We start from the raw sequence: 22,634 nt of genomic DNA, 5'->3' as shown, positions 1-22,634 counted from the left end.
CTCTTTGTGAATCCATGGACTGTAGCCCTCCGTCCATGGAATTCTCCAGGCAAAAATACTAGAGTGGGTTGCCATTTCCTCCTCCAAGGGAATCTTCCCAACCCAGGGATCAAACCCGGTCTCCCACATTGCAGGCAGATTCTTCACTGTCTGAGCCACCAGGGAAGCCTCAGGAGAGAGTAAGTGATCTTCAAATGAGAAGATAATGATAAAAGCACACAGTGGGACTTCATTGGTGGTGCAATGGCTAAGACTGCACTCCCAATGCAGGGGGCCTGGGTTCAATCCCTGGCCAGGGATCTAGATCCTACCTGCTGCAACTAAAAGATCCTGCCTGCTGCAACTGAGACCTGGCACAGCCATATAAGTAAATTAAAATAAATATTTCTAAAACAAAAAGCCACACTGGAATACAAGCAGATTCTCACGATCCATGTGGCTTTTGTCATGTGTCTTCAGCATGATGATAGAATGGTCATATTATAACTCCACTGCCGCCCACATGTGGGCTGTTGGCATGTGAAACACACTGAGTTCTCAGTAGACAGCAATTTTTCACCTAAGTGTCGGTAATGGTGTGACAAAACAGGCAGCTTTAGGGAATGTAGTCTCTGTCCTAAGGGTGGTAGTTGCAGAGTTTAGTGATGAGGACATTGTTTCTACATCAGGAGATAGATTATAAGGGTGTGGAACACAGTGCCTTTAGCTGGGTGCCAATGAGGTATTACCAGTTTGCAATACCATAAGAGATTGGTGAAGAAGGCTGAGCACCGAAGAATTCATGCTTTTGAACTGTGGTGTTGGAGAAGACTCTTGAGAGTCCCTTGGATTGCAAGGAGATCCAACCAGTCCATTCTGAAGGAGATCAGCCCTAGGATTTCTTTGGAAGGAATGATGCTAAAGGTGAAACTCCAATACTTTGGCCACCTCATGTGACGAGTTGACTCATTGGAAAAGACTCTGACGCTGGGAGGGATTTGGGGCAGAAGGAGAAGGGGACGACAGAGGATGAGATGGCTAGATGGCATCACTGACTCGATGAACATGAGTTTGAGTGAACTCCGGGAGTTGGTGATGGACAGGGAGGCCTGGCGTGCTGCAATTCATGGGGTCGCAAAGAGTCGGACACGACTGAGCAATTGAACTGAACTGAACTGAAGAGGTTGGTAACTCGTGATTCGCTTGACATCGTCAGCTTATGTGACTGTATTCTGTTTTAGTTGGCCAGAGCTGCTGTAATATAGACAGGGTACTTAAACAACAAAAGTGTATTTGCTCACAGTTCTAGAGGCTAGAAGTCCAAGATCCAGTAGCTGGCCAGGCTGGTTCCTCCTAGCCTCTCTCCTTGCCATGCAGACGGCCACATTTTTGCTGTGTCCTCAAGAGGACTTTTTCTCAGTGCACGTGTGCTCATGGTATCTCTTCCTCTTTCTACAGGCATGTCAAGATGAAGAACAATAGGAACAAATCCCCAGGCAGGTTCTGAGACAGGGTCTCAGGTGTCATGAAAGGGGCACAGTGGGCCTGCAGGTGACCCAGGGGTCAGTCTTCCCAGCATAGCCAACTGCCCATGTGCTGCTGTCCAAAAATGTGCCTTATCTCTCGTGAGTGGTGAGGGTAGCATGTCCCTCATCCCGTCCTCTGCTGCTTCTTTCCCATGTTCGATACTAGACAAAGATGGCCTATACGTGTATTTTGTTTAAAAAAAAAAAATGAAAGAAAAAATCATGAGTTTAAATCCTGATTCTACCACTTACTAGTTCACTATAAGCAAGTTACTAAATTTCTCTGTATATCAAATTTCTCATTTATGAAGCTGAAATAAGACTCTCTGCCCTCAACAGGATTGTCACAAAGGTTGAGTAAGAAAATTCACATAAGCAGCTGGCAAGGGACCCAGCACATGGCAGGCACATTTTAATTAGCTTTCCGCTTCTGTGATAGGGCAGCACAGGAGAATTCAGGAGAAGAGGTTTGGAGAAGGAAGAATGGAGGAAAAAATTAAGTCCCACTTGTACATGAGTGAGTTGGCATCAACGTGCTGAAAGTTACAAAAGATTTGTCAGCTTTAAACAATATCCTACATAATAGGTTGTAAACTAGGGCCTATGCGAAGCAGTACAATAGGAATTGTATTTTTACCATTTAATTTAATTATCATTACTGCCCTTGTACGTCATTAGTGCCCTTATATTGTATAGTGACAGCAGTCAATTCCAAATGTATCCATTAAAATCTTCTGGTTCATATGTTAATAAATATTTTAAATTAATTAAAGGCACTACAAAGAGTTTTATAAGCTGTTATGGAATTCCTAGCTTCCCATGGCCCATACTGTAAGTCTGAACCTTCCAGCATGTATGATCTGGCACCTACTTACTCCTGAACCCTCGGCTTTCCCACTTTCTATCCAGATTCTTCCCTCTAATGCCAGACTCCCACCATATTGAACTACTTGGGGTTTCTGTTCCCTGGACTCTCACATATGGGGTTCAGTGCCTGGGACATACTTTTCCATCTTTTCATCTGGCTAGTTCCTGATTATCTGTCATTCTTGGCAAAGCCTAAGCAAGGTACCTCTTCTAGAAGTTATCCTATTTATCACTGTACGTTCACAGAACCAGGCACATTAGGATTTCAGTAAATACTTGTTAGGTGAATAAATCAGTACTCAACCTAAATGCTATGAGTCGGACACGACTGAGCGACTTCACTTTCATGCATTGGAGAAGGAAATGGCAACCCATTCCAGTGTTCTTGCCTGGAGAATCCCAGGGACGGGGGAGCCTGGTGGGCTGCCATCTGTGGGGTCACACAGAGTTAGACGTGACTGAAGCGACAGCAGCAGCAGCAGCAACCTAAATGCAAAGGGTTGTAATGATAGTTTTCCATTACATTATACTTGTATAGCCTATAAGTTTTCAAATTCTATTTGCATAGGGAAAAAGTGGAAGTAGTCTATTCTTTATATTGTATTATGTCCTGCTTTATACACTGCATCATGTCTGAAGTGGGTTGAGGTTTGCTTCCTTCTTGTAACTGCTATAAGGAATTTGTAGATGCCTCTGCAGCCATTCATTTTGAATTTGGTTTTTCAAAAGAAAAAAGAATCAAATATAGTGACTACTGTAACGTAACAGAGAAAGAGGGTTCTCATAGGAAGGCCTTTCCTCTTAAATTTGTGACTCTTGAAAATGAGCATATCAAGGTATTTTTAAAGGTAGATTTAGATTGTTGATATAAAATACCAGAAAAAATGGTATTTGTATAGAAATACATCACAAAAAGATACATTGACAGTAAACCCAAATGATTACAATGAAATTATGTAATCTGGGTGTTCCATTGCATTTTTCCTATTTTATAGAAGTGTTGACCTTCTGGAGATTTTTTTTTTTTACTCTGATGCCTCTGCTTAGCACAGGGAATGGGACCAAATGTAGAATGAAACAATTCTAACAGTGAATGATGTGTGAGCTTCTTTTTTTTTTATTTGCTTCACAAGTAATTTACTTAAAAAAAAAATTAACATCTGCTATTTTGAAGCTAATCTTAGTGTATTGAATGCTCGTAACCATTTCTCAATCCCACAGCCTTTTATCTTGCTTCTCCTGCTGTGTTCCCACCACCCCTGATCCCATTAGCAAACCTTGAGACAGCCTCAGACTCACCAAAGTACTGCTTTGGTTTCAGCTGTTCTTCTGCAAGAGGAAGTGAATGTTGGGGGTTTTCTCTGTGGTACAGTTGTGATAAAGCTGTGGTGGTCTTATCTCTCCCTTAGGTAGTGGCTCTTTATGACTACACAGCGAATCGATCAGATGAACTAACCATCCATCGCGGAGACATTATCCGAGTGTTTTTCAAAGATAATGAAGACTGGTGGTATGGCAGCATAGGAAAGGGACAGGAAGGTTATTTTCCAGCTAATCATGTGGCTAGTGAAAGTAAGTTTTATGCTCCCTTCCTGGTTTACTAATATGGTGTAACTGATAGTCCCAGATTTTATCATCTTCTGCTCTTTAACTTGCTGTCTTGTTACTTTTGCATATGTTTACCAATGGGGTATTGCTCTTCATTCTCATGTTGCAAAAAAAAAAAAGAAGGGGGCATTAGTACACTCAAAAGCTATGACATTCTAAGATTGGAATGCCAGCTTCATGGACTTCCCATCCCAGGGGACCTGCCCATCTTGCTACCAACCTCCAGCCCCTTTTCCTGGCCACCTGCTGCACACACACTGACGTCACCCTTCCTCCTGCCACTCCTGGGTTGACAGGCACCTAAGAACCTCTAGTTCCTCAACTCCCATTCTTTTTACGTTGTATCCCCAGGCTTAACTGGCACCTGATCAAAAAAAAAAAAAAAAGGCAATAGATTGTTCCATTCACAAGTAAATTAAGCCCTCATTTGTGAAAGGAAAAAGAAATGAGCTGGAGAAGAAATTCTAAATCCAAGTTTCTGAAAGCTGCAGATTTACTACCAGGCCTTGAGAGAAGAAAATAGAAGTAACACAGACAGCTTGAAAACAAAGGGTAAAGACTATCAAGCAAGGGGAGAGCGTAGCAGCGCTTCTTCAGAAAAACACGTCCCCATGGGTTGTCAGCTCGCTGTGGCATAGGAAAAGCAGAATGCTCCGGGGTCAGGAGAACTGAGCACTAATCCTGGCATCACAGCCAAGACTGCCATGCCTCCGTTTCTTCCCACAGAACAAGGAAGTCAAACTCCATCATCTCTAAGCTTTCTTCCAGACACACTAAAATCATATAGTTCTATTAATTAAAAATAGAATAGAGGCAGCCAAGAGAACACTCTCCATTTTGAATGTTTACCAAGTCTTTTGTTTCTGCAAAATAATTATTAAAATAATAGTTGGTTTGGGGCTAGTCTCTGAAACTCCATTCAGTCTAAACTATGGCTGAACAAAAGCACTATTAATTTCTAACCTCAGTTCTAAATTTTTAAAGGAAAAGAAGTAAAGGAAAGGAGGAAGAATTTCTTCCATGAATCCTGGGTGCTGGGGGCTAGGCCCAGATAAAATTACTTCTCTTGGGGCACCACCTTCCAGGTTCTGCACCCAGCCCTTCCCATGGCTCCCTCCCCAAGAGCCCTGAATCTCACTGTAACTCCTTCCCCTCCCTTGTTTATCTGCAGCTTTCAGCAAACTCCTCCCCTCCAAAGTGCTAAGTGTCTCGAAAATTACCCACTTTTCTCTCCCATAAAAAAATTCTTAATTTCCTTTGTGCCATGGTTTTAATTCTTTTTCTCTGAGCATTAAACGGCTAATGACTCTTAAACCTTATATGAAATATACTTCTATGTTTAAAGGAGTATGCAGACTGGAGAAAAGTTAAGGCAGTGTGGAAGGAAGAAATCTGGAGACAAGTTAATTCCCAGGCCTCTCCCCTCCACTCAGCACTTCTTACTTCCCCGTCATCTCAGACATCCAGGTGGCTCCCCTCCCCTCCCAGTGATGGCTTCCCACAGGACCAGCAGCTGGAATTTTGCAGGGGTAGCTGCTGTTTTTAAACCAAGAGCTTCCTGCACAGTCCTAGTCACTCTGGAGAATATCTTTCATTTTAACTAGATATTATAATCAGTTATTTCTTCCAGATACAAGTGGAAACATTTGAAGTATTTTTCCACTTGATAGTATAAAATGATTGTGTATGTCCAGGCAGGAGGATATTAGATGCTAACTTTAGAATCTAATTAGTTTGCAGAAATAACCTCTTAGGTTTGCAAATATTGAAAAACTATAGATATTTGATCCACAGGGGATTAAAGATTCAATAAAACTTGGTTTTCTTCCTTAAGATCCAAAGTGGGACTTACAAAGCATACTACAGTAGCCATGCTTGGTGGCTGTGTGCAGAAAGCAGTTCCATGTCTCAGGAAGTGGATGTCCTTCTGATGCCGTGATTCCTTATTGTACCCCGGAATAAGATGGGTTTTTTTTTAACTTTAGTCATTGCTTATTGAGAAAGGCTTGCAAAGGCCAGAACAAACAAAAAGTTTTCAGAAAACCTGAGAATATGACTGAATTCTCAGTTCATCAGGCATTCTTTTCTTTTCCTTTTATCCTGCTTTTTGCCTGAATGCAACAAAAACTCACCTGCCCAGTTTTAACATTCGAGGAAAAATGACTGTCAGCAGCATATTCCACTCTGAAAATAGTAGGAGAAATTCTCCTTTATCCAAAACCAGTTATACAGAGCAGATGCTCTGAGGGAGCGTGTGTGTGTGTGTGTGTTATATACACACATAACCTCTTTCAAGCATTCAGTTGAAAGCCCTATCCAATAAGAGAATGATATAATAGAAGACATTGGTACCTTGTTATCACAAAGGACATTTCCCTTGTATCTTAAGCCACTGGAAAGGGAAATTAGATCAGCCTCCATTAATCACATCTAACATCCTTTCCAGTAAGAGACAAACCCATAATAAAATCAACCCATACACAAAGCCCATTAATGTAGCTCATAATTTTAGAATTTTGATCAGGTACAACTTTGGTTCAATTTTGAACTCTTTGTCTCAATTCAGAGTTGCCCATCATTTAACCAAAACAGATTTCCTTTTTAGCCTTTTAAAATTCCCACATAACAACACCATGCATATACATGGATTATACAGATTATAACTTTCGATTATAAGAACCTTAGACCGAACACCGTGAGTAGATTCTGTGTCATACATACTCCCAGTCCCATGTTTGTTAATTTCATACCATATTTGCAAATTATCCTTTATCCACCTCCGCCTGGCAAAATCCTGCCTATTTTTTAGTCTGACAAACTTGCCGCTTTTTCCATTAAGCATTTACCATCTCCACATCAGAACTTGTCTTTGTTACTGTCTCTCTTCGGAACAATATCACACTTTGTTGTATATTGCAGTTCATTGTGAACACATCTGTCTCTGACTACATTGTAAGCTCCTTGAGAGCAAAGACTGTCCTTGGTCATCTTGCTGTATGATCTTGCATGTAGCAGGTTCTTGGTAAATGTGTATTAAGATAAAACGAAATAAGCAGCTGCATGACCGCACACATAGTCAGTAAAAATGAGACTTCCTCCATTTCTGAAACCTGCTGATCAAGACTTGCCGATCATAAGTTGTGCTCTTTGGATAACAAGACTGTGAGTTGGCTTAATGAAGTGCTGGGTCAGCTTATTGTGAGACCAAGGAAGTGAATAGCAGTGTCTTTAGTTGCATGTCTGCTCCTCCGCATTGTTGTTTTGCCCCCATGGAATGGTGCTCCTCAATTTGATGATGTGAATTCTTTGTTCCATTCTAGCACTCTATCGAGAATTGCCTCCGGAGGTAAAGGAGCGATCCCCTCCTATAACCCCTAAGGAGAAAGCCAAAATGGAAAAAGCTTTTCCAGCTCCACAGAAGGTAAATGTTTTCAAGAATATGTATTCCATGTACTTTGATTTTCACCATCTCTGGATGAAATAGTACTTCATTTTTCATGCTTATACCCTTCATTGTTTATATTATTATTTCTTCTAATATTGCCACCAACATTATGAAATATATAAGGCAAATCTTTACTATAGCCATTTTCCAGATAAGGAAACTGAGGAGGCTCAGAGAGATTAAAGTAGACCCCCGAGTCACAGCCCAAGTGATAGGATGCGAACCCAAAGTGGAACTTGTAACTTTTAGTGTCATGCTATTTCCACTCAATGCATATTTCTGTAACTGTGATACTGACACTGTCAGCAGTCTCACCTGAGGGGTCCACATTTATGCTAAAAAAAAAAACATTGGGGCCCACAGAATAAAGATGCTCTATCTTTCTAGAGTATTCCTCTTACTTGTTTGTAATTTTAAATGTTTTCAGGTTAAAATAAATATGAATATATAATCAGCCAGAGAAATGTCATGATTTTTTAGCCTGTGCGATCAACTCCTTAAGGATATCAGGCAGAATTCTGATGCTGGTAGTGCTTTGGTAGAAAAGTTTATAAGCACTGTACCACCGTATATATTACTTATTTAACTTATTATGTGACATTAACTCTTACCTTAGGCTGAGTAACTTTGGTTCTTTTTGACTCCATAAATTGGCAGGCATGTACATGTATATAAATATATATATATATACACATATACACACACACACACATATACACACACACACACACACACACACACACACACACACATATATAAACAAATACCATGCCATGATAGGCTTCTGACAGTTGAACCTGTCGTGTATTTTTCTGCCATTCATTCTGTATTTGTTGAGTGCTTACTTCTGTGCTAAGCACGCTTTAGTCCTCACTGAAACAAGACTGAGTAGCCAAGGCACCTGCCCTTGAGGAGCCTACAGGCTGATGGGTGAGACCTCTGCAAGCAGGCGATTTCAGCAGACTATGGTGGGAGCTAAAGTGAAAATCTAATCCTCTAAAATATGCCCTAGGGAGTCCAGGAAGAGTTCCTGGAGGAAGCCAGGCTTGAGCTGAGGCTTATAGGATGAAAAAGGATGTGCTAGGTAAATGATCTTAGAAAAAACATTCTAGCAGAGGGAATAGTTTGGGTAAGGTATGGGATGGGATGGTAGGCAGCACAGGGCCTGATGGAAAGAAGAGTAAGTGAAATATAGGAGCCAGGCCTAGCATGCTCTGCTCAGATGCTTAGACTGTAGCCTTCAGACAGAGGGGATTCCCTGGAGAAGGAATGACATGTACAGGTTTACAGGAGAAAAATACCATTCCGGTGGCAGCATGGTGGTTGGATTAGAGGGAGCTGGAAAATTGGTGAAGAAGCCATTGAAAACAATACATAAAAACCTGAACTACTAGAGATGTAGGGGAGGTGTCATAAGGTAAAGTTGGCAGGATTTTATGATTGATTAGATATGATTAATTAAGTTGGAATCTAGGATTATGCTAAGGCTTATTATACAGCTACATGGATAGTGGTACCACAGAAATAATAAAGGAATAAGGAGAATTTGGGGAGTTACAGAAAGGGAATGTTGGGAGTAGGATGTGATGAGTTGTTATAGATATCTTGATTTGTTAGAGGTGTCTCTAGGGCTCTCAGATAGAAATATTCACTGGGGAGCTAGTAATTCAGGACTGGAATTTGAGAGATGGTAGAGCTTCAGAATAAAATGAGGGAGTTAATGTATTCATTGAATTGTATGAAGACAGTTGAAGTTTGTAATAAAGGAGATAGCATAGATCAAAGAGTTCTGAGAGAAGGCAATCAAGGACAGAATCCCAGTTGAACACTAACTAGGATTTAAGGGACAGTCAGGTGAAGGGCTTCCCTTATGGCTCAACTGGTAAAGAATCCACCCGCAATGCAGGAGACCTGGGTTTGATCCCTGGGTTGGCAAGATCCCTGGAGAAGGGAAAGGCTACCCACTCCAGTATTCTGGCCTGGAGAATTCCATGGACTGTGTAGTCCATGGGGTTGCAAAGAGTTGGACACAACTGAGCGACTTTCACTTCACAGCTGAAGGGAAGAAGATTAAGAAAGAATAATCAAAGGAGAAAGAAGGGGAAAAAAGAAGTGGCCTGGAAGCCAGGGGGAAAGAGAGGTTCAAGGAGGGTACAGTGAAGAGTGTCAGAAACAGCTAGTCAGGTGGGGGCTTAGCATGTGACCACCAAGGACCTGGCACGCAAGCACTGGTGTCAGGGACTCACACTGCTGGGATGAGGGTTGATGAACAGAACGGGCCTCCGCAAGTGAACCTGGGGAAGACATTCCCAGAGCTTCACTTGAAGAAAACCAAGTGGTGGCTGGAAGGATGACCTGGTTCCAGGAATGACTTTCTAAATACTGGAATGACATAAAAGCATATCCTGAGGTGTCAAAGCCAAGGGGACAGGCGCACATTGAAGGCAGATAAAGAAAGCACACATGGATCTTAGCAGAAGCAGGAGCATTGGAAAGACAGGTTGATAGATTAGTCTTGGCTTAGAGCAGTGGTTCTCCACCGAGGGTGATGTTGCCTCCCAGGACACATCTGGCAATGCTTGAAGAAATTTCTGCAAATATCAGCAAGGTGAGGGGTACTACTGACGACTAGTGGGTGGGGGTCCAGATGTGGCTAAACATCATAGCATTCCCAGGACAGCCCCCTCCATAAAGGAGTGTTGTCTGGCCATGCTGAGCATAGAGCTGCTGCTGCTGCTGCTAAATCGCTTTAGTCATGTCTGACTCTGTGCGACCCCATAGATGGCAGCCCACTAGGCTCCTCTGTTCCTGGGATTCTCCAGGCAAGAACACTGGAGTAGGTTGCCATTTCCTTCTCCAATGCATGAAAGTGAAAAGTGAAAGTGAAGTCGCTCAGTCGTGTCCAACTCTTAGCAACCCCATGGACTGCAGCCTACCAGGCTCCTCCATCCATAGGATTTTCCAGGCAAGAGTACTGGAGTGGGGTGCCATTGCCTTCTCCGGAGCATAGAGCGTTACCCCTCTAAAACAGGTAAACATAAAAGAGGATACAGGTAAGTTGATAGCGTGGAAGCTTAGAAATTGAGAATATCTCCATGTTCTCCAAAACAGGAAGGCAGGTCTGCTTCCAGTGTGAGGGTTGTAGAAGTGAGACAGGAGGAATAGTGACTGTGAGAATACCTGTAATGACAGCAGGAGCAGGGCTCACTGGGGACAAATAAAGAGATTCCTGAGTAGTTCTGAGAGCTACTGTTTGAATACCGTAAAAGCCTTGGTGGCATCTTTCCGTGTTGTTGGGTTTTCCCTCAGTAATCCTCAGCATCTAGGCCTGGCAGTGCAGAAGGCAGCTTTGGTCTGATGCATAATTGGAAGTTTTGTGGGTGTGACAGAGAACAAGAGGAGAAGAGACTTGATAGCATTGGTCAAACAGTCACAGGAGTGACCCACCACAGAGGATCAGCCAGATCAGAAAGGACGTGGAATTGAGAGAAGACTGGCAGACTTAGCAAGGTTGCAGCAAGCCACCCACACCCCAGTGGCAGCATAGTGTGAAACAGGAAAGGAATTAACTAACTGAAACGATGACCTGTAAATCCAGAAGTTCTCTTGCTTATTTAATATATCAGATGCCAGATAACTCAAAGTTATGATAAATCCACAGAGTTGTGTATAAGAGCTGGAGTGAAATTGAAGGACATGTCAATAGAATTGAGCTGGTCAAGGAATTAGAGTTATTGGTTGGGCAAGTTGTTCTCTTGGACATTAAAATTCCAGGACAGTTATAAGAGTTGGGAGGAAGAGGGCACAGGTGAACCGGGAGCTGAAGTTCTTAATTCTTGTGTAAAGCAGATGTTTCAACCTTGGCTTCACATTAAAGTCACCTGAGAAATTAAAAAAAAAAAAAAAAAAGGCCTGTGTTCACATCCACAGATTGATTTAATTGGGCTGGAATAGGGCCTTGGCATGGGTAGATTGCAGAAACTTTCCAGGTGATTTTAATGTACAACCAACATTAAGAACCATTGTGTAAGAGTGACCACAAGTCTGAAGGTAAGAGCTGAAAAGATACATAAAGGATGTTATAGCCAGATGTCAAGGTATAACATAACAGCCTAAAATTAGCAGTGGAGAGCTAAGAGGAGGCCACTGTTAACTCTAGCCCCCGTGGTTCATGGTTGGCTTATGTGTGAATGAACAGCTTATGCGCAGAGAATTGAAACACAAACAATTCTTGGTAAAACTCCAGTTACAAATCCAGCAAGGATTTATGGCAATGGTTGCCTATAAGAGTAAGGGGACTACAGTGGATACAGTTGAAAAGATTGGCATGGAATTTGGCTATGGGCAGATGTCACATGTGTAATAGTATCCATTGTTTGAAATTCACCATATTTGAGAATTTAGGAAGATGCTAATAACTTATATGCAGAGTACATCTTGAGAAACACTGGGCTGGAAGAAGCACAAGCTGGAATCAAGATTGCTTGGAGAAATATCAATAACGTCAGATATGCAGATGACACCACCCTTATGGCAGAAAGTGAAGAGGAACTCAAAAGCCTCTTGATGAAAGTGAAAGAGGAGAGTGAAAAAGTTGGCTTAAAGCTCAACATTCAGAAAACAAAGATCATGGCATCTGGTCCCATCACTTCATGGGAAATAGATGGGGAAACAGTGTCAGACTTTATTAATATTTTGGGGCTCCAAAATCACAGCAGATGGTGATTGCAACCATGAAATTAAAAGACGCTTACTCCTTGGAAGGAGGGTTATCACCAACCTAGATAGCATATTCAAAAGCAGAGACATTACTTTGCCAACAAAGGTCCGTCTAGTCAAGGCTATGGTTTTTCCAGTGGTTATGTATAGATGTGAGAGTTGGACTGTGAAGAAAGCTGAGTGCCAGAGAATTGATGCTTTTGAACCTTGGTGTTGGAGAAGACTCTTTGAGAGTTCCTTGGACTGCAAGGAGATCCAACCAGTCCATTCTAAAGGAAATCAGTCCTGGGTGTTCTTTGGAAGGAATGATGCTAAAGCTGAAACTCCAATACTTGGCCACCTCATGCGAAGAGTTGACTCATTGGAAAAGACGCTGATGCTGGGAGGGATTGGGGGCAGGAGGAAAAGGGGATGACAGAGGATGAGATGGCTAGATGGCATCACCAACTCGATAGATGTGAGTTTGAGTGAACTCCGGCAGTTGTTGATGGACAGGGAGGCCTGGCGTGCTGCAATTCATGGGGTCGCAAAGAGTCAGACACGGCTGAGTGACTGAGCAACTGAACTGAACTGAATATAAATTTAACCTAAAGACATACATGCACTGAAAGCATTTATGACATCGGCATGGAGTCATCGTAACAACTAACAAGATTTGTAGTCTGTGTCAGGAACTGGGTGAGATGCTTTGAAAGACACGGCCTTTACTTGTGTTGGCTTACTGGTATTCCCACCTGTGCATCAGGCTGAACTTTGACACTGAACCCACCTTGGTGTGTTCCTCTCCAACAGCCTTGAGCTACTTGTCCCTCAGCCAGAGGAGTTACAAGGAACTCCGGCACTGCCTCACTGGCTGCTGCGTCCTAATGAGCCTGTGCTCCTATGGAAGGAGACCTCTTCCCTGCCTCTGAGACTCCCTGGTTCTCACTGCCTGTGCCGCTCCTCTGCTTAGCAGAGCTTGCCACACCGTAGTCTCAGTCTAGACTGTAACTGATTTTTTAAATTGTGTGTGCCTTGTCTTCTCACAGACTGATCTTCATGCTGGAAATAGACCTTTATAATATATCCCAACAGACCTTCAGATGCCCTACCTGACCTTTGAGATCTGCTTCAGGCTATCCCACTGCTGCCCAAACCCTAATTCCGGCAGATCCAAAGAGCTAGTAGATGTGCACGTAAAACATTTAAAAACATAAATAGGTAGAGTAAGGATTTGTGAGAGCCTAGGAATACATTTAGGAAAAAAAGGAGAAAAATAAGGCTTTAGGGCTTAAGACACAAGGATTTCTTTTGTTGAAGAACACATTTTGATCTACTTTATCTGAATCCATGTATTAGACTACCAACCAACCAGTGAAGTTGCTCAGTCATGTCTGACTCCTTGCGACCCCATGGACTGTAGCCTACCAGGCTCCTCCATCCATGGAATTTTCCAGGCAAGAGTACTGGAGTGGGTTGCCACGTCCTTCTCCAGGGTATCGTCCCAACTCAGGGATTGAACCCAGGTCTCCCACATTACAGGCAGCCGCTTTACTGTCTGAGCCACTAGAATCTTACATATATGTATTTGTCTTCACATGTGGAACGTAGCACATGAATAGTTAGACACTGTTTTATGTCCCTTTTGGAGAAAGTATAAAGAATGATCTAAGCTTATGTGAGAAGTCCCCGGGAAACATTAATGCTGTCCCAGGTAACCAAAATGCCTTGGGTTTACTCTTGAGTCGTGACGCAAACAGCCAGCCCTTGAGAAATGTGTATCTGGGCTTCCTTAGCACCTGGCAGAGTTGCATTTCTTCAGTTTAGTTTCTTTATCAGAGTATGTATGGTTTGATTTTATCAAGATCCTGCCTTATAAACCTACCACAAATTCTATCAGATGTTTAATTTCATGTGCAAGTTTTATTTTTATTATCATATATGAGATAAGTTTTTTCTTAAAAAGAAAAAAGGACCTGAAAAGTGATCTCTGATAAGCGACTAGAATTGGGGGCGAGTTGGAGAGTGGGTCCTGAGTTCATAGAACTATAGAATTAGTGACATGGAAGGAACCTTAGAGATCAACCCTGGTGATTCTAGTCAGCTCCTTTTTGTAGATGAGGAAATCAGGATAGATCCAGAAAGGTTATAAGGAGTTCGTTCAGAACAACCCTGCTGGTAGGAGCCCAGCCTCCGTGCTCTCAGGCCAGTACCCTTTGTCCTCCACGTCTAGTCAGCAGCACAGGCAGACAGCTGTTACCTGCACAGCTAGCCACGTTTTGCATTACATTGCCTTTTTTAATATAATAGCCAATATTATTGGCTGTGCTGGGTCTTTGTTGCTACACGGGCTTTTCTCTAGCTGTGAAGAGCAGGGGCTGCTCCCTAGATGCTGTGCGCAGGCTTCTCATGGTGGCCTTGCTTGTTGAGGACTAGGGGCTCTAGGATGTGTAGGCTTCAGTAGCTGTGGCCCATGGGCTCAGAGGTTGCAGCTCCCAGGCTCTGGAGTGCAAGCTCAGTGGTAGTGGCACAGGGGATTAGTTGCTTTGCAGCATGTGCGATCTTCCTGGATCAAGGATCTAACTGATGCCTCCTTTATGGGCAAGTGGATTTTTTACCACTGAACCACCAGGGAAGCCCTCACGCTGCATTTTTACATCCCTTTATATGTTTGTTTCATTGTACCCTTTCTTCATGTGGAAGCCTTTAGAATCATATTGTCTGTACTTCTTAAGAAAAACAGGAAAGAAACCCTTCAATAGTTGTTTTTTTTTTAATTTCTATTCAAACTATAGAATAAGAAGTAAAATTATACCATTTGGCAGCTGCTAAATCGTCTGAGTCCTTCCAAGTGGAACACACCTGTTGTGTCGCTCAGTGTACCAGATACCTCCCAACATTTCATCTGGTTCATTGAAGTGTTGGCAGGTGATGGCAGCATTTGGCTTTTCGTCTGCAAGAGGAGGGGATGAGTCTTGTTCATTACACTCCACAAATGGCCAGAGACTCCCCAAATTAACATGTACCACGGGGGTATAGGAGAATGTTTTCTCAAGCTCATTCTAGAAAATCTTCACTGTAGTGTGCTGTAAATTTATGTCTTATAGAAAGAAGAGTACTGGTGCTATCAGGGAGAAAAGCAACTCAGGAGGTTTGGGAAAACAGAAGTGCTGACAACTTTCATTTGTGTTTATACTGTGAACTCTTTAGGCTTTTTATTTTTGCTAGCCTAAGTACTAACCTACATCATTCATGTATTAGTGGAGGAAAATTGTTGATAAAGTTCCTTTTGTAAAATTTTTATTTATACTATAAAAGTAATATATGCTCATAGTTTTAAAAATCCAAACAATAGAGAATAGTGTAAATGAAAGATAAAATTCCTTTATCCAGCTAACATTCATCTTCACTCTGTTTCTTGCATACCCTGTTAAAGATGTTATCTGAATATATGAATACATGTCTGTTCATGTCTGTTCTTTGTTTTGATGAAACTAGGATCATAATATTTTTATTTCACCAATATATCTTGGACATCTTTTTTAATTAATTTTTTTGAAGTATAGTTGGCATACAACGTTAGTTTCAGACATGCGACGTGGTGATTCAACATTTAAATATATTATGAAGTGATCACCACAGTAAATCTAGTAACCATCTGTCACTATACAAAATTATTATAATCTTATTGACTATATTCCTTATGCTGTAATTTATTTCGTAAATGGAATTTTGTACCTCTTAATCCCCTTCGCCTGTTTCGCCCATCCCCCCATGTATCTGAGCCTGTTTTTGTTGTTCATTTGTTTTGTCTTTTAGATTCCACATGTAAGTGAAATCATAGGATATTTGTCTTTCTCCATCTTACTTACTTCTCTTAGTATAATACCCTCTAGATCTATCCATGTTTTCAAAAATGGCAAGATTTTATTCTTTTTATGTCCATTATATATACCACATCATCTTTGTCCATTCATCTGTCAGTGGACACTTAGCTTGCTTCGTATCTTGGCTATTGTAAATAATGCTGCAGTGAACGTAGGGATACATACATTTTTTTTGAAATAGTGCTTGTGTTTTCTTCAGGTAAATACCCAAAAGTGGAATTGCTGAATTATATGGTGGTTCTCATTTTAATTTTTCGAGGAACCTCCCCTACTGTTTTGCCACAGTGTCTGTAAAAATTTACATTCCCACTGACAGTGCACAGAGGTTTCCTTTTCTCTGCATCCTACCCAACATCTGCTATTTTTTGTCTTTTTGAGGATAGCAGTTCTAACGGGTGTGAGGTGATATCTCATTGTGATTTTGATTTGCATTATCTTGATGACAACTGATATTGAGCATCTTTTCATGTACCCATTGGCCATCTGGATGTCTTCTTTGGAAATATATCTGATCAGATCCTCTGCCCATTTTTCAATTGGATTGTTTGTTTGTTTGTTTATATATTATTAAGATGCATGTGTTCTTTTGAATATTAACCCCCTATTGGATATATCACCAAGCTATCTACTCCCATTCAGGATGCTGCCATTTCATTTTGTTAGTGGTTTACCTCACTGTGAAAAGCTTTTTAGTGAGATGTAATACCATTTTTTAGGGCTTTCCAGGTGGCTCGGTGGTAAGGAATCCACGTGCAATGAAGAAGACATAGGTTCAATCCCTTAGTTGCGGAAGATCCCCTGGTGGATAAAAATGGCAACCCACTCAAATATTCTTGCCTGGAAAATCGCGTGGACAGAGGAGCTTGATAGGCTACAGTTCATCAGATCAGATCAGTCGCTCAGTCGTGTCCAACTCTTTGTGACCCCATGAATCGCAGCACGCCAGGCCTCCCTGTCCATCACCAACTCCCGGAGTTCACTCAGACTCACGTCCATCGAGTCAGTGATGCCATCCAGCCATCTCCTCCTCTGTCATCCCCTTCTCCTCCTGCCCCCAATCTCTCCCAGCATCAGAGTCTTTTCCAATGAGTCAACTCTTTGCATGAGGTGGTCAAAGTACTGGAGTTTCAGCTTTAGCATCATTCCTTCCAAAGAAATCCCAGAGCTGATCTCCTTCAGAATGGACTGGTTGGATCTCCTTGCAGTCCAAGGGACTCTCAAGAGTCTTCTCCAACACCACAGTTCAAAAGCATCAATTCTTCAGTGCTCAGCTTTCTTCACAGTCCAACTCTCACATCCATACATGACCACAGGAAAAACCATAGCCTTGACTAGACGGACCTTTGTTGGCAAAGTAATGTCTCTGCTTTTGAATATGCTATCTAGGTTGGTCATAACTTTCCTTCCAAGGAGTAAGCGTCTTTTAATTTCATGGCTGCAGTCACCATCTGTAGTGATTTTGGAGCCCAGAAAAATAAAGTCTGACACTGTTTCCACTGTTTCCCCATCTATTTCCCATGAAGTGGTGCGACCGGATGCCATGATCTTCGTTTTCTGAATGTTGAGCTTTAAGCCAACTTTTTAACTCTCCACTTTCACTTTCATCAAGAGGCTTTTGAGTTCCTCTTCACTTTCTGCCGTAAGGGTGGTGTCATCTGCATATCTGAGGTTATTGATATTTCTCCCAGCAATCTTGATTCCACCTTGTGTTTCTTCCAGCCCAGCGTTTCTCATGATGTACTCTGCATATAAGTTAAATAGGCAGGGTGACAATATACAGCCTTGACAAACTCCTTTTCCTATTTGGAACCAGTCTGTTGTTCCATGTCCAGTTTTAACTGTTGCTTCCTGAGGGTCACAAAAATACAGTCCATAGGGTCACAAAGAGTCGGACACAACTGAGCATGTAGTACATTTCTTAGTTTTTGCTTTTGTTGTCCTTGCCTGAGGAAACAGATCCAAAAATATTGCTAAGACCCATGTCAGAGTGTTTACTGCCAGTATTCTCTTGAGGAGTTTTATGGTTTCAGGGCTTACATTTAAGTCTTTAGTTCATTTTGAGTTTGTTTTTTGTTTTTTTTTAATAAAGATATCTAGGTATCTGTTCTTATTACCACAGGTAATTCTGTTCTTTTTATAGTTTTAAGATACTGAAATATCCAGTTATCTTTTTTTAATACCTAAAATGCCCAGGGTTTTTTTTTTTTTTAATTTCTGAAAGTGCTTAGTTTTCTTCTTTTTTTTAATTTCTAAAAAATGAAACCTATGATAAAAGAGTACCTTCTAATATCAGTAAATTTTCAATGTTAACACAACCAATTATGTTTTTGTGTAAGTGCCAGGCATATAGTAACAATTATGCATAGGAATATTAGATTATTTCTATGAATGTGGAGAAATTACTGTAATATTTTATGTCTTTCTCTAAAAACTCATTAAATGAATAATAGTTATTTTTTTATTCCAAGATAATTGTTAAAATATCCATCATAGCTCATCTCTTCATGAGAGAAAAGTGTTTTAATTATTTTCAAAATTTTATTTTAGCATATAAAGTCACAGAGAGCAGGCTTGGTTAATTCAGAAAAGCTGACTTCCAAACTGAACTGCATGCTCCAGTTATATTCAGGAACAGCTGTTTTCTTGTCTAGTCCAAAATAAGAACAGAGAACCCCAAAGCATCAGATAACTCCATGGTAGTTCCTCTTCCAGCCAAACACATGCACACAAAATTTTACATTGATAATTCTGTCAACCTATCAGAAAAATAGTAGGCAGTGAATAAGTTGCCTTCGGTGTACATGTTTGTGCCTTTTTCTACAAAATATCTAACTTTTATTTACCCTCTTCATCCCCAAAGTAGACTGTTTATTAAAGCCTGGATTTATTATGCTCTGTATCACTGTTTTTAAAAATCACTTCATATAGAAAAAAATTTTCCGTTTACTTCTCCTTGTAAGAGAAGTATATCCATATTATTCTTAAACACAGGAATTATATGATTTTATTACTGTGCTGATGTCCAATAGCAAATTTATAGTAGACAGTGGTAGATTTTTCCAACTACCTAAAAGTTAGTTAATATACACTGAATCATTGAATACAATCTTAACACGACTGAAGCGACTTAGCAGCAGCAGCAGCAGCAGCGCTAAAGAATAAAATCAATTTACATCTTTTTCACTTTAGTAATTTATTTATCAAAGAAAATACAGTTGATTAAACCTCTAATTTATTATATCAGATAGATAAAAATTACTATATGCTTGATTCACTTTAAAATTCAGGGTATATTTGAACTTTTCTTTCTTTATCTGAAGAGAACTAAGTCAAAATTTTAACTTATAAGTAAATAAGCATTCAAGTGCTTGTTTGTGTCCCATAAAGAATCTCAGTGCAGACACTGATATTTCTTTTTCTCTCCATAATTTGGTTCAATAACATAAATATTAAAAGGAAAAAGATGTCAATTGTTTAAAAAAGTGTTATTTACATTTGAAAAATATATTTAGTCTAGAGATATACAATGCCCTGCAAAGAAAGTGAGTGGACGACGTCCTTGGTGGTTCAGTGGATGAGAATCTACCTGCCAGTGCTAGGGACACATGTTCGATCCCTGGTCTGGGAAGAGCCCACATGCCACAAGGCAGCTAAGCCGCTGGGCCGCAACTACTGGAGCCTGTGCTCTAGAGCCCCCGGGCCACAGGTGCTGAAGCTCATGCGCCTAGAGCCTGTGCACCACAATGAGAAGCCCGTGCACCACAGTGAAGAATAGCCCCTACTTATCTCAACTGGAGAAAGCGAGCACACAGCCACAAAGACCCAGAGCAGCCAAAAATAAATACATAAATGATTTTTAAAAAGCATTTTAAAAAAAAGGAAAGTGAGTGGGATCCCCCATGATATTACAGCAGCAAAGCTAGCATGAGTCTCCTCACAAGCTCAGATTCCACTACCAATAATAGAGTCCCTAAACATTCTCCATACAATTTCTGTCCTTTATTGAGCCCATCTTTGCATAAAATGTTCCCTTGGTATCTCTAATTTTCTTGAAGACATCTCTAGTCTTTCCCATTCTATTGTTTTCCTCTATTTCTTTGCATTGATCGCTGAGGAAGGCTTTCTTATCTCTCCTTGCTATTTTTTGAAACTCTGCATTCAAATGGGTATAGCTTTCCTTTTCTCCTTTGCTTTTCGCTTCTCTTCTTTTCACAGCTATTTGTAAGTCCTCCCCAGACAACCATTTTGCTTTTTTGCATTTCTTTTTCCTGGGCATGGCCTTGATCCCTGTCTCCTGTACAATGTCACAAACCTCCGTCCATAGTTCATCAGGCACTCTATCTATCAGATCTAGTCCCTTAAATCTATTTCTCACTTCCACTGTAGAATCATAAGGAATTTGATTTAGGTCATACCTGAATGCTCTAGTGGTAGTGGACATGAAACAACAGACTGGTTCCAAATAGGAAAAGGAGTACGTCAAGGCTGTATATTGTCACCCTGCTTATTTAACTCATATGCAGAGTATATCATGAGAAACGCTGGGCTGGAAGAAGTACAAGCTGGAATCAAGATTGCTGGGAGAAATATCAATAACCTCAAATATGCAGATGACACCACCCTTATGGCAGAAAGTGAAGAGGAACTAAAAAGCCTCTGGATGAAAGTGAAAGAGGAGAGTGAAAAAGTTGGCTTAAAGCTCAACATTCAGAAAACGAAGATCATGGCATCCGGTCCCATCACTTCATGGCAAATAGATGGGGAAACAGAGGAAACAGTGTCAGACTTTATTTTTGGGGCTCCAAAATCACTGCAGATAGTGATTGCAGCCATGAAATTAAAAGATGCTTACTCCTTGGAAGGAAAGTTATGACCAACCTAGATAGCATATTCAAAACAGAGACATTACTTTGCCAACGAAGGTCTGTCTAGTCAAGGCTATAGTTTCTCCAGTGGTCATGTGTGGATGTGAGAGGAGTTGGACTGTGAAGAAAGCTGAGCGCCAAAGAATTGATGCTTTTGAACTGTGGTGTTGGAGAAGATTCTTGAGAGTCCCTTGGACTGCAAGGAGATCCAGCCAGTCCATCCTGAAGGAGATTGGTCCTGGGTGTTCATTGGAAGGACTGATGCTAAAGCTGAAACTCCAATACTTTGGCCACCTCATGTGAAGAGTTGACTCTTTGAAAAAGACCCTGATGTTGGGAGGTATTTTGGGCAGGAGGAGAAGGGGACGACAGAGGATGAGATGGCTGGATGGCATCACTGACTCGATGGACATGGGTTTGGGTGAACTCCGGGAGTTGGTGATGGACAGGGAGGCCTGGCGTGCTGCAATTCATGGGGTCGCAAAGAGTCAGACACGACTGAGCGACTGAACTGAACTGAAACGTTCTCCACAGAGGAACTCTAAAAACCTCCAAAATCTCTCTTGCCCTGCAAGAACCCATGAAACCTTAACTCTGTTGAAGGTCTGTAACAAGTTTTACTACTCATTCTCCTCTTGCACCTCTTCCGCAGTCAATGTCTGTGATGAGGGTAACTTAGCCTGTGCGTTGTCTCTTCCTCTGCAGCTCTATTTCTTGCTACTTTGAGCAGTTCTCTTAACCCTCCACAGAGTGAGACCCCACAAATTCCTTGTCCTCTTAATTTCTCTCTCCTAGATAATTGCCAGTGGTTTTAGTCTCAACCCCCCAAAGTAGGTTTGGGGAATATTTCATTTTCTTGAGGGCTTCCCTGGTAGCTCAGCTGATAAAGAATCCACCTGCAATGTAGGTGATTCAATTCTTGGGTTAGGAAGATCTGCTGGTTCAGTTCTTGGGTTGGGAAGATCCGCTGGAGAAGGGATAAGCTACCCACTCCAGTATTCTTGGGCTTCCCTGGTGGCTCAGCTGGTAAAGAATCCGCCTGCAGTGTTGGAGACCTGGGTTCAATCCCTGGGTAGGGAAGATTCCCCGGAGAAGGGAATGGCTATCCACTCCAGTATTCTGGCCTGGAGAATTCCATGGACAGAGGAGCCTGGCAGGCTACAGTCCATGAGTCACAAGGAGTCGGACATGACTGAGTGACTTTCACTTTTCACTTTCATTTTCTTTGATGTCTTCCTAACTCCCATCACTTAAAATGTGTACAAAATAATGTAAGGGCAAAGTTGTTTTCCAGTGTAGCAACCCACTGATTATTCAACTGGATTGAGTCTCTCAGCCCATCTCATTTTCTTATACAAATCTTCCATGGAAACTTAGTTTAGAGAATAATATAAATTCTCAATAAAGTCTTCATAATTGTTTCAATAAACCATTGATAAGTGTTTGAAGGACTCTTTCATGATTCTGAGAAGGCAAGTTTAGATTCTAATCTTTGAACAATGAGACACATATAAGTATAAAATATGTGATGCTGTACTGGGGGAAACCAATGTTCTTCTTGGCGCACGCTTTCTCTGACAGTGACTTTAAGGTCTGTTTGATAGCATAATACCGTATTTGCTCTCCATGATGATATTTTCAAAAGTTAACCGTAACATCCCTCTTATAATCTATTACAGATCTAAATTTTGAAAGATGTCATTGGGAAAACTTCCCACCAGTCATTCCAAGTTGTAAACTGCCCTTTAGATAGTGGCGG

The 22,634-nt window shown here is 41.3% G+C and overlaps 1 protein-coding gene across 13 annotated transcripts in view; it reads left to right on the top strand.

Annotated features, from left to right (window-relative positions):
* AHI1 (Abelson helper integration site 1) overlaps positions 1 to 22,634 on the top strand; it is a 220,748-nt gene that overhangs the window by 170,854 nt on the left and 27,260 nt on the right. For 7 of the 13 annotated variants that reach the window (XR_011465387.1, XM_070376720.1, XM_070376719.1 and 4 more), the window contains 2 exons: positions 3,782 to 3,944; positions 7,301 to 7,401. Coding sequence is in view for 9 of the 13 variants with exons in the window: in XM_070376720.1 (XP_070232821.1) it covers positions 3,782 to 3,944; positions 7,301 to 7,401 (264 nt within the window). In the remaining 4 variants the exon portion in view is untranslated. Of the gene's footprint in view, positions 1 to 1,437; positions 1,667 to 3,781; positions 3,945 to 7,300; positions 7,402 to 22,634 lie in introns of those variants that run through there. The other 6 variants (XR_011465388.1, XR_011465389.1, XR_011465390.1 and 3 more) reach the window with 3 other exon arrangements.

Source organism: Bos mutus, chromosome 9 (assembly GCF_027580195.1).
Source record: "Bos mutus isolate GX-2022 chromosome 9, NWIPB_WYAK_1.1, whole genome shotgun sequence".
Lineage (NCBI taxonomy): Eukaryota > Metazoa > Chordata > Mammalia > Artiodactyla > Bovidae > Bos > Bos mutus.
The sequence above is the reverse complement of the archived record's forward strand: the minus strand, read 5'-3'. Positions and strand labels throughout refer to the sequence as shown.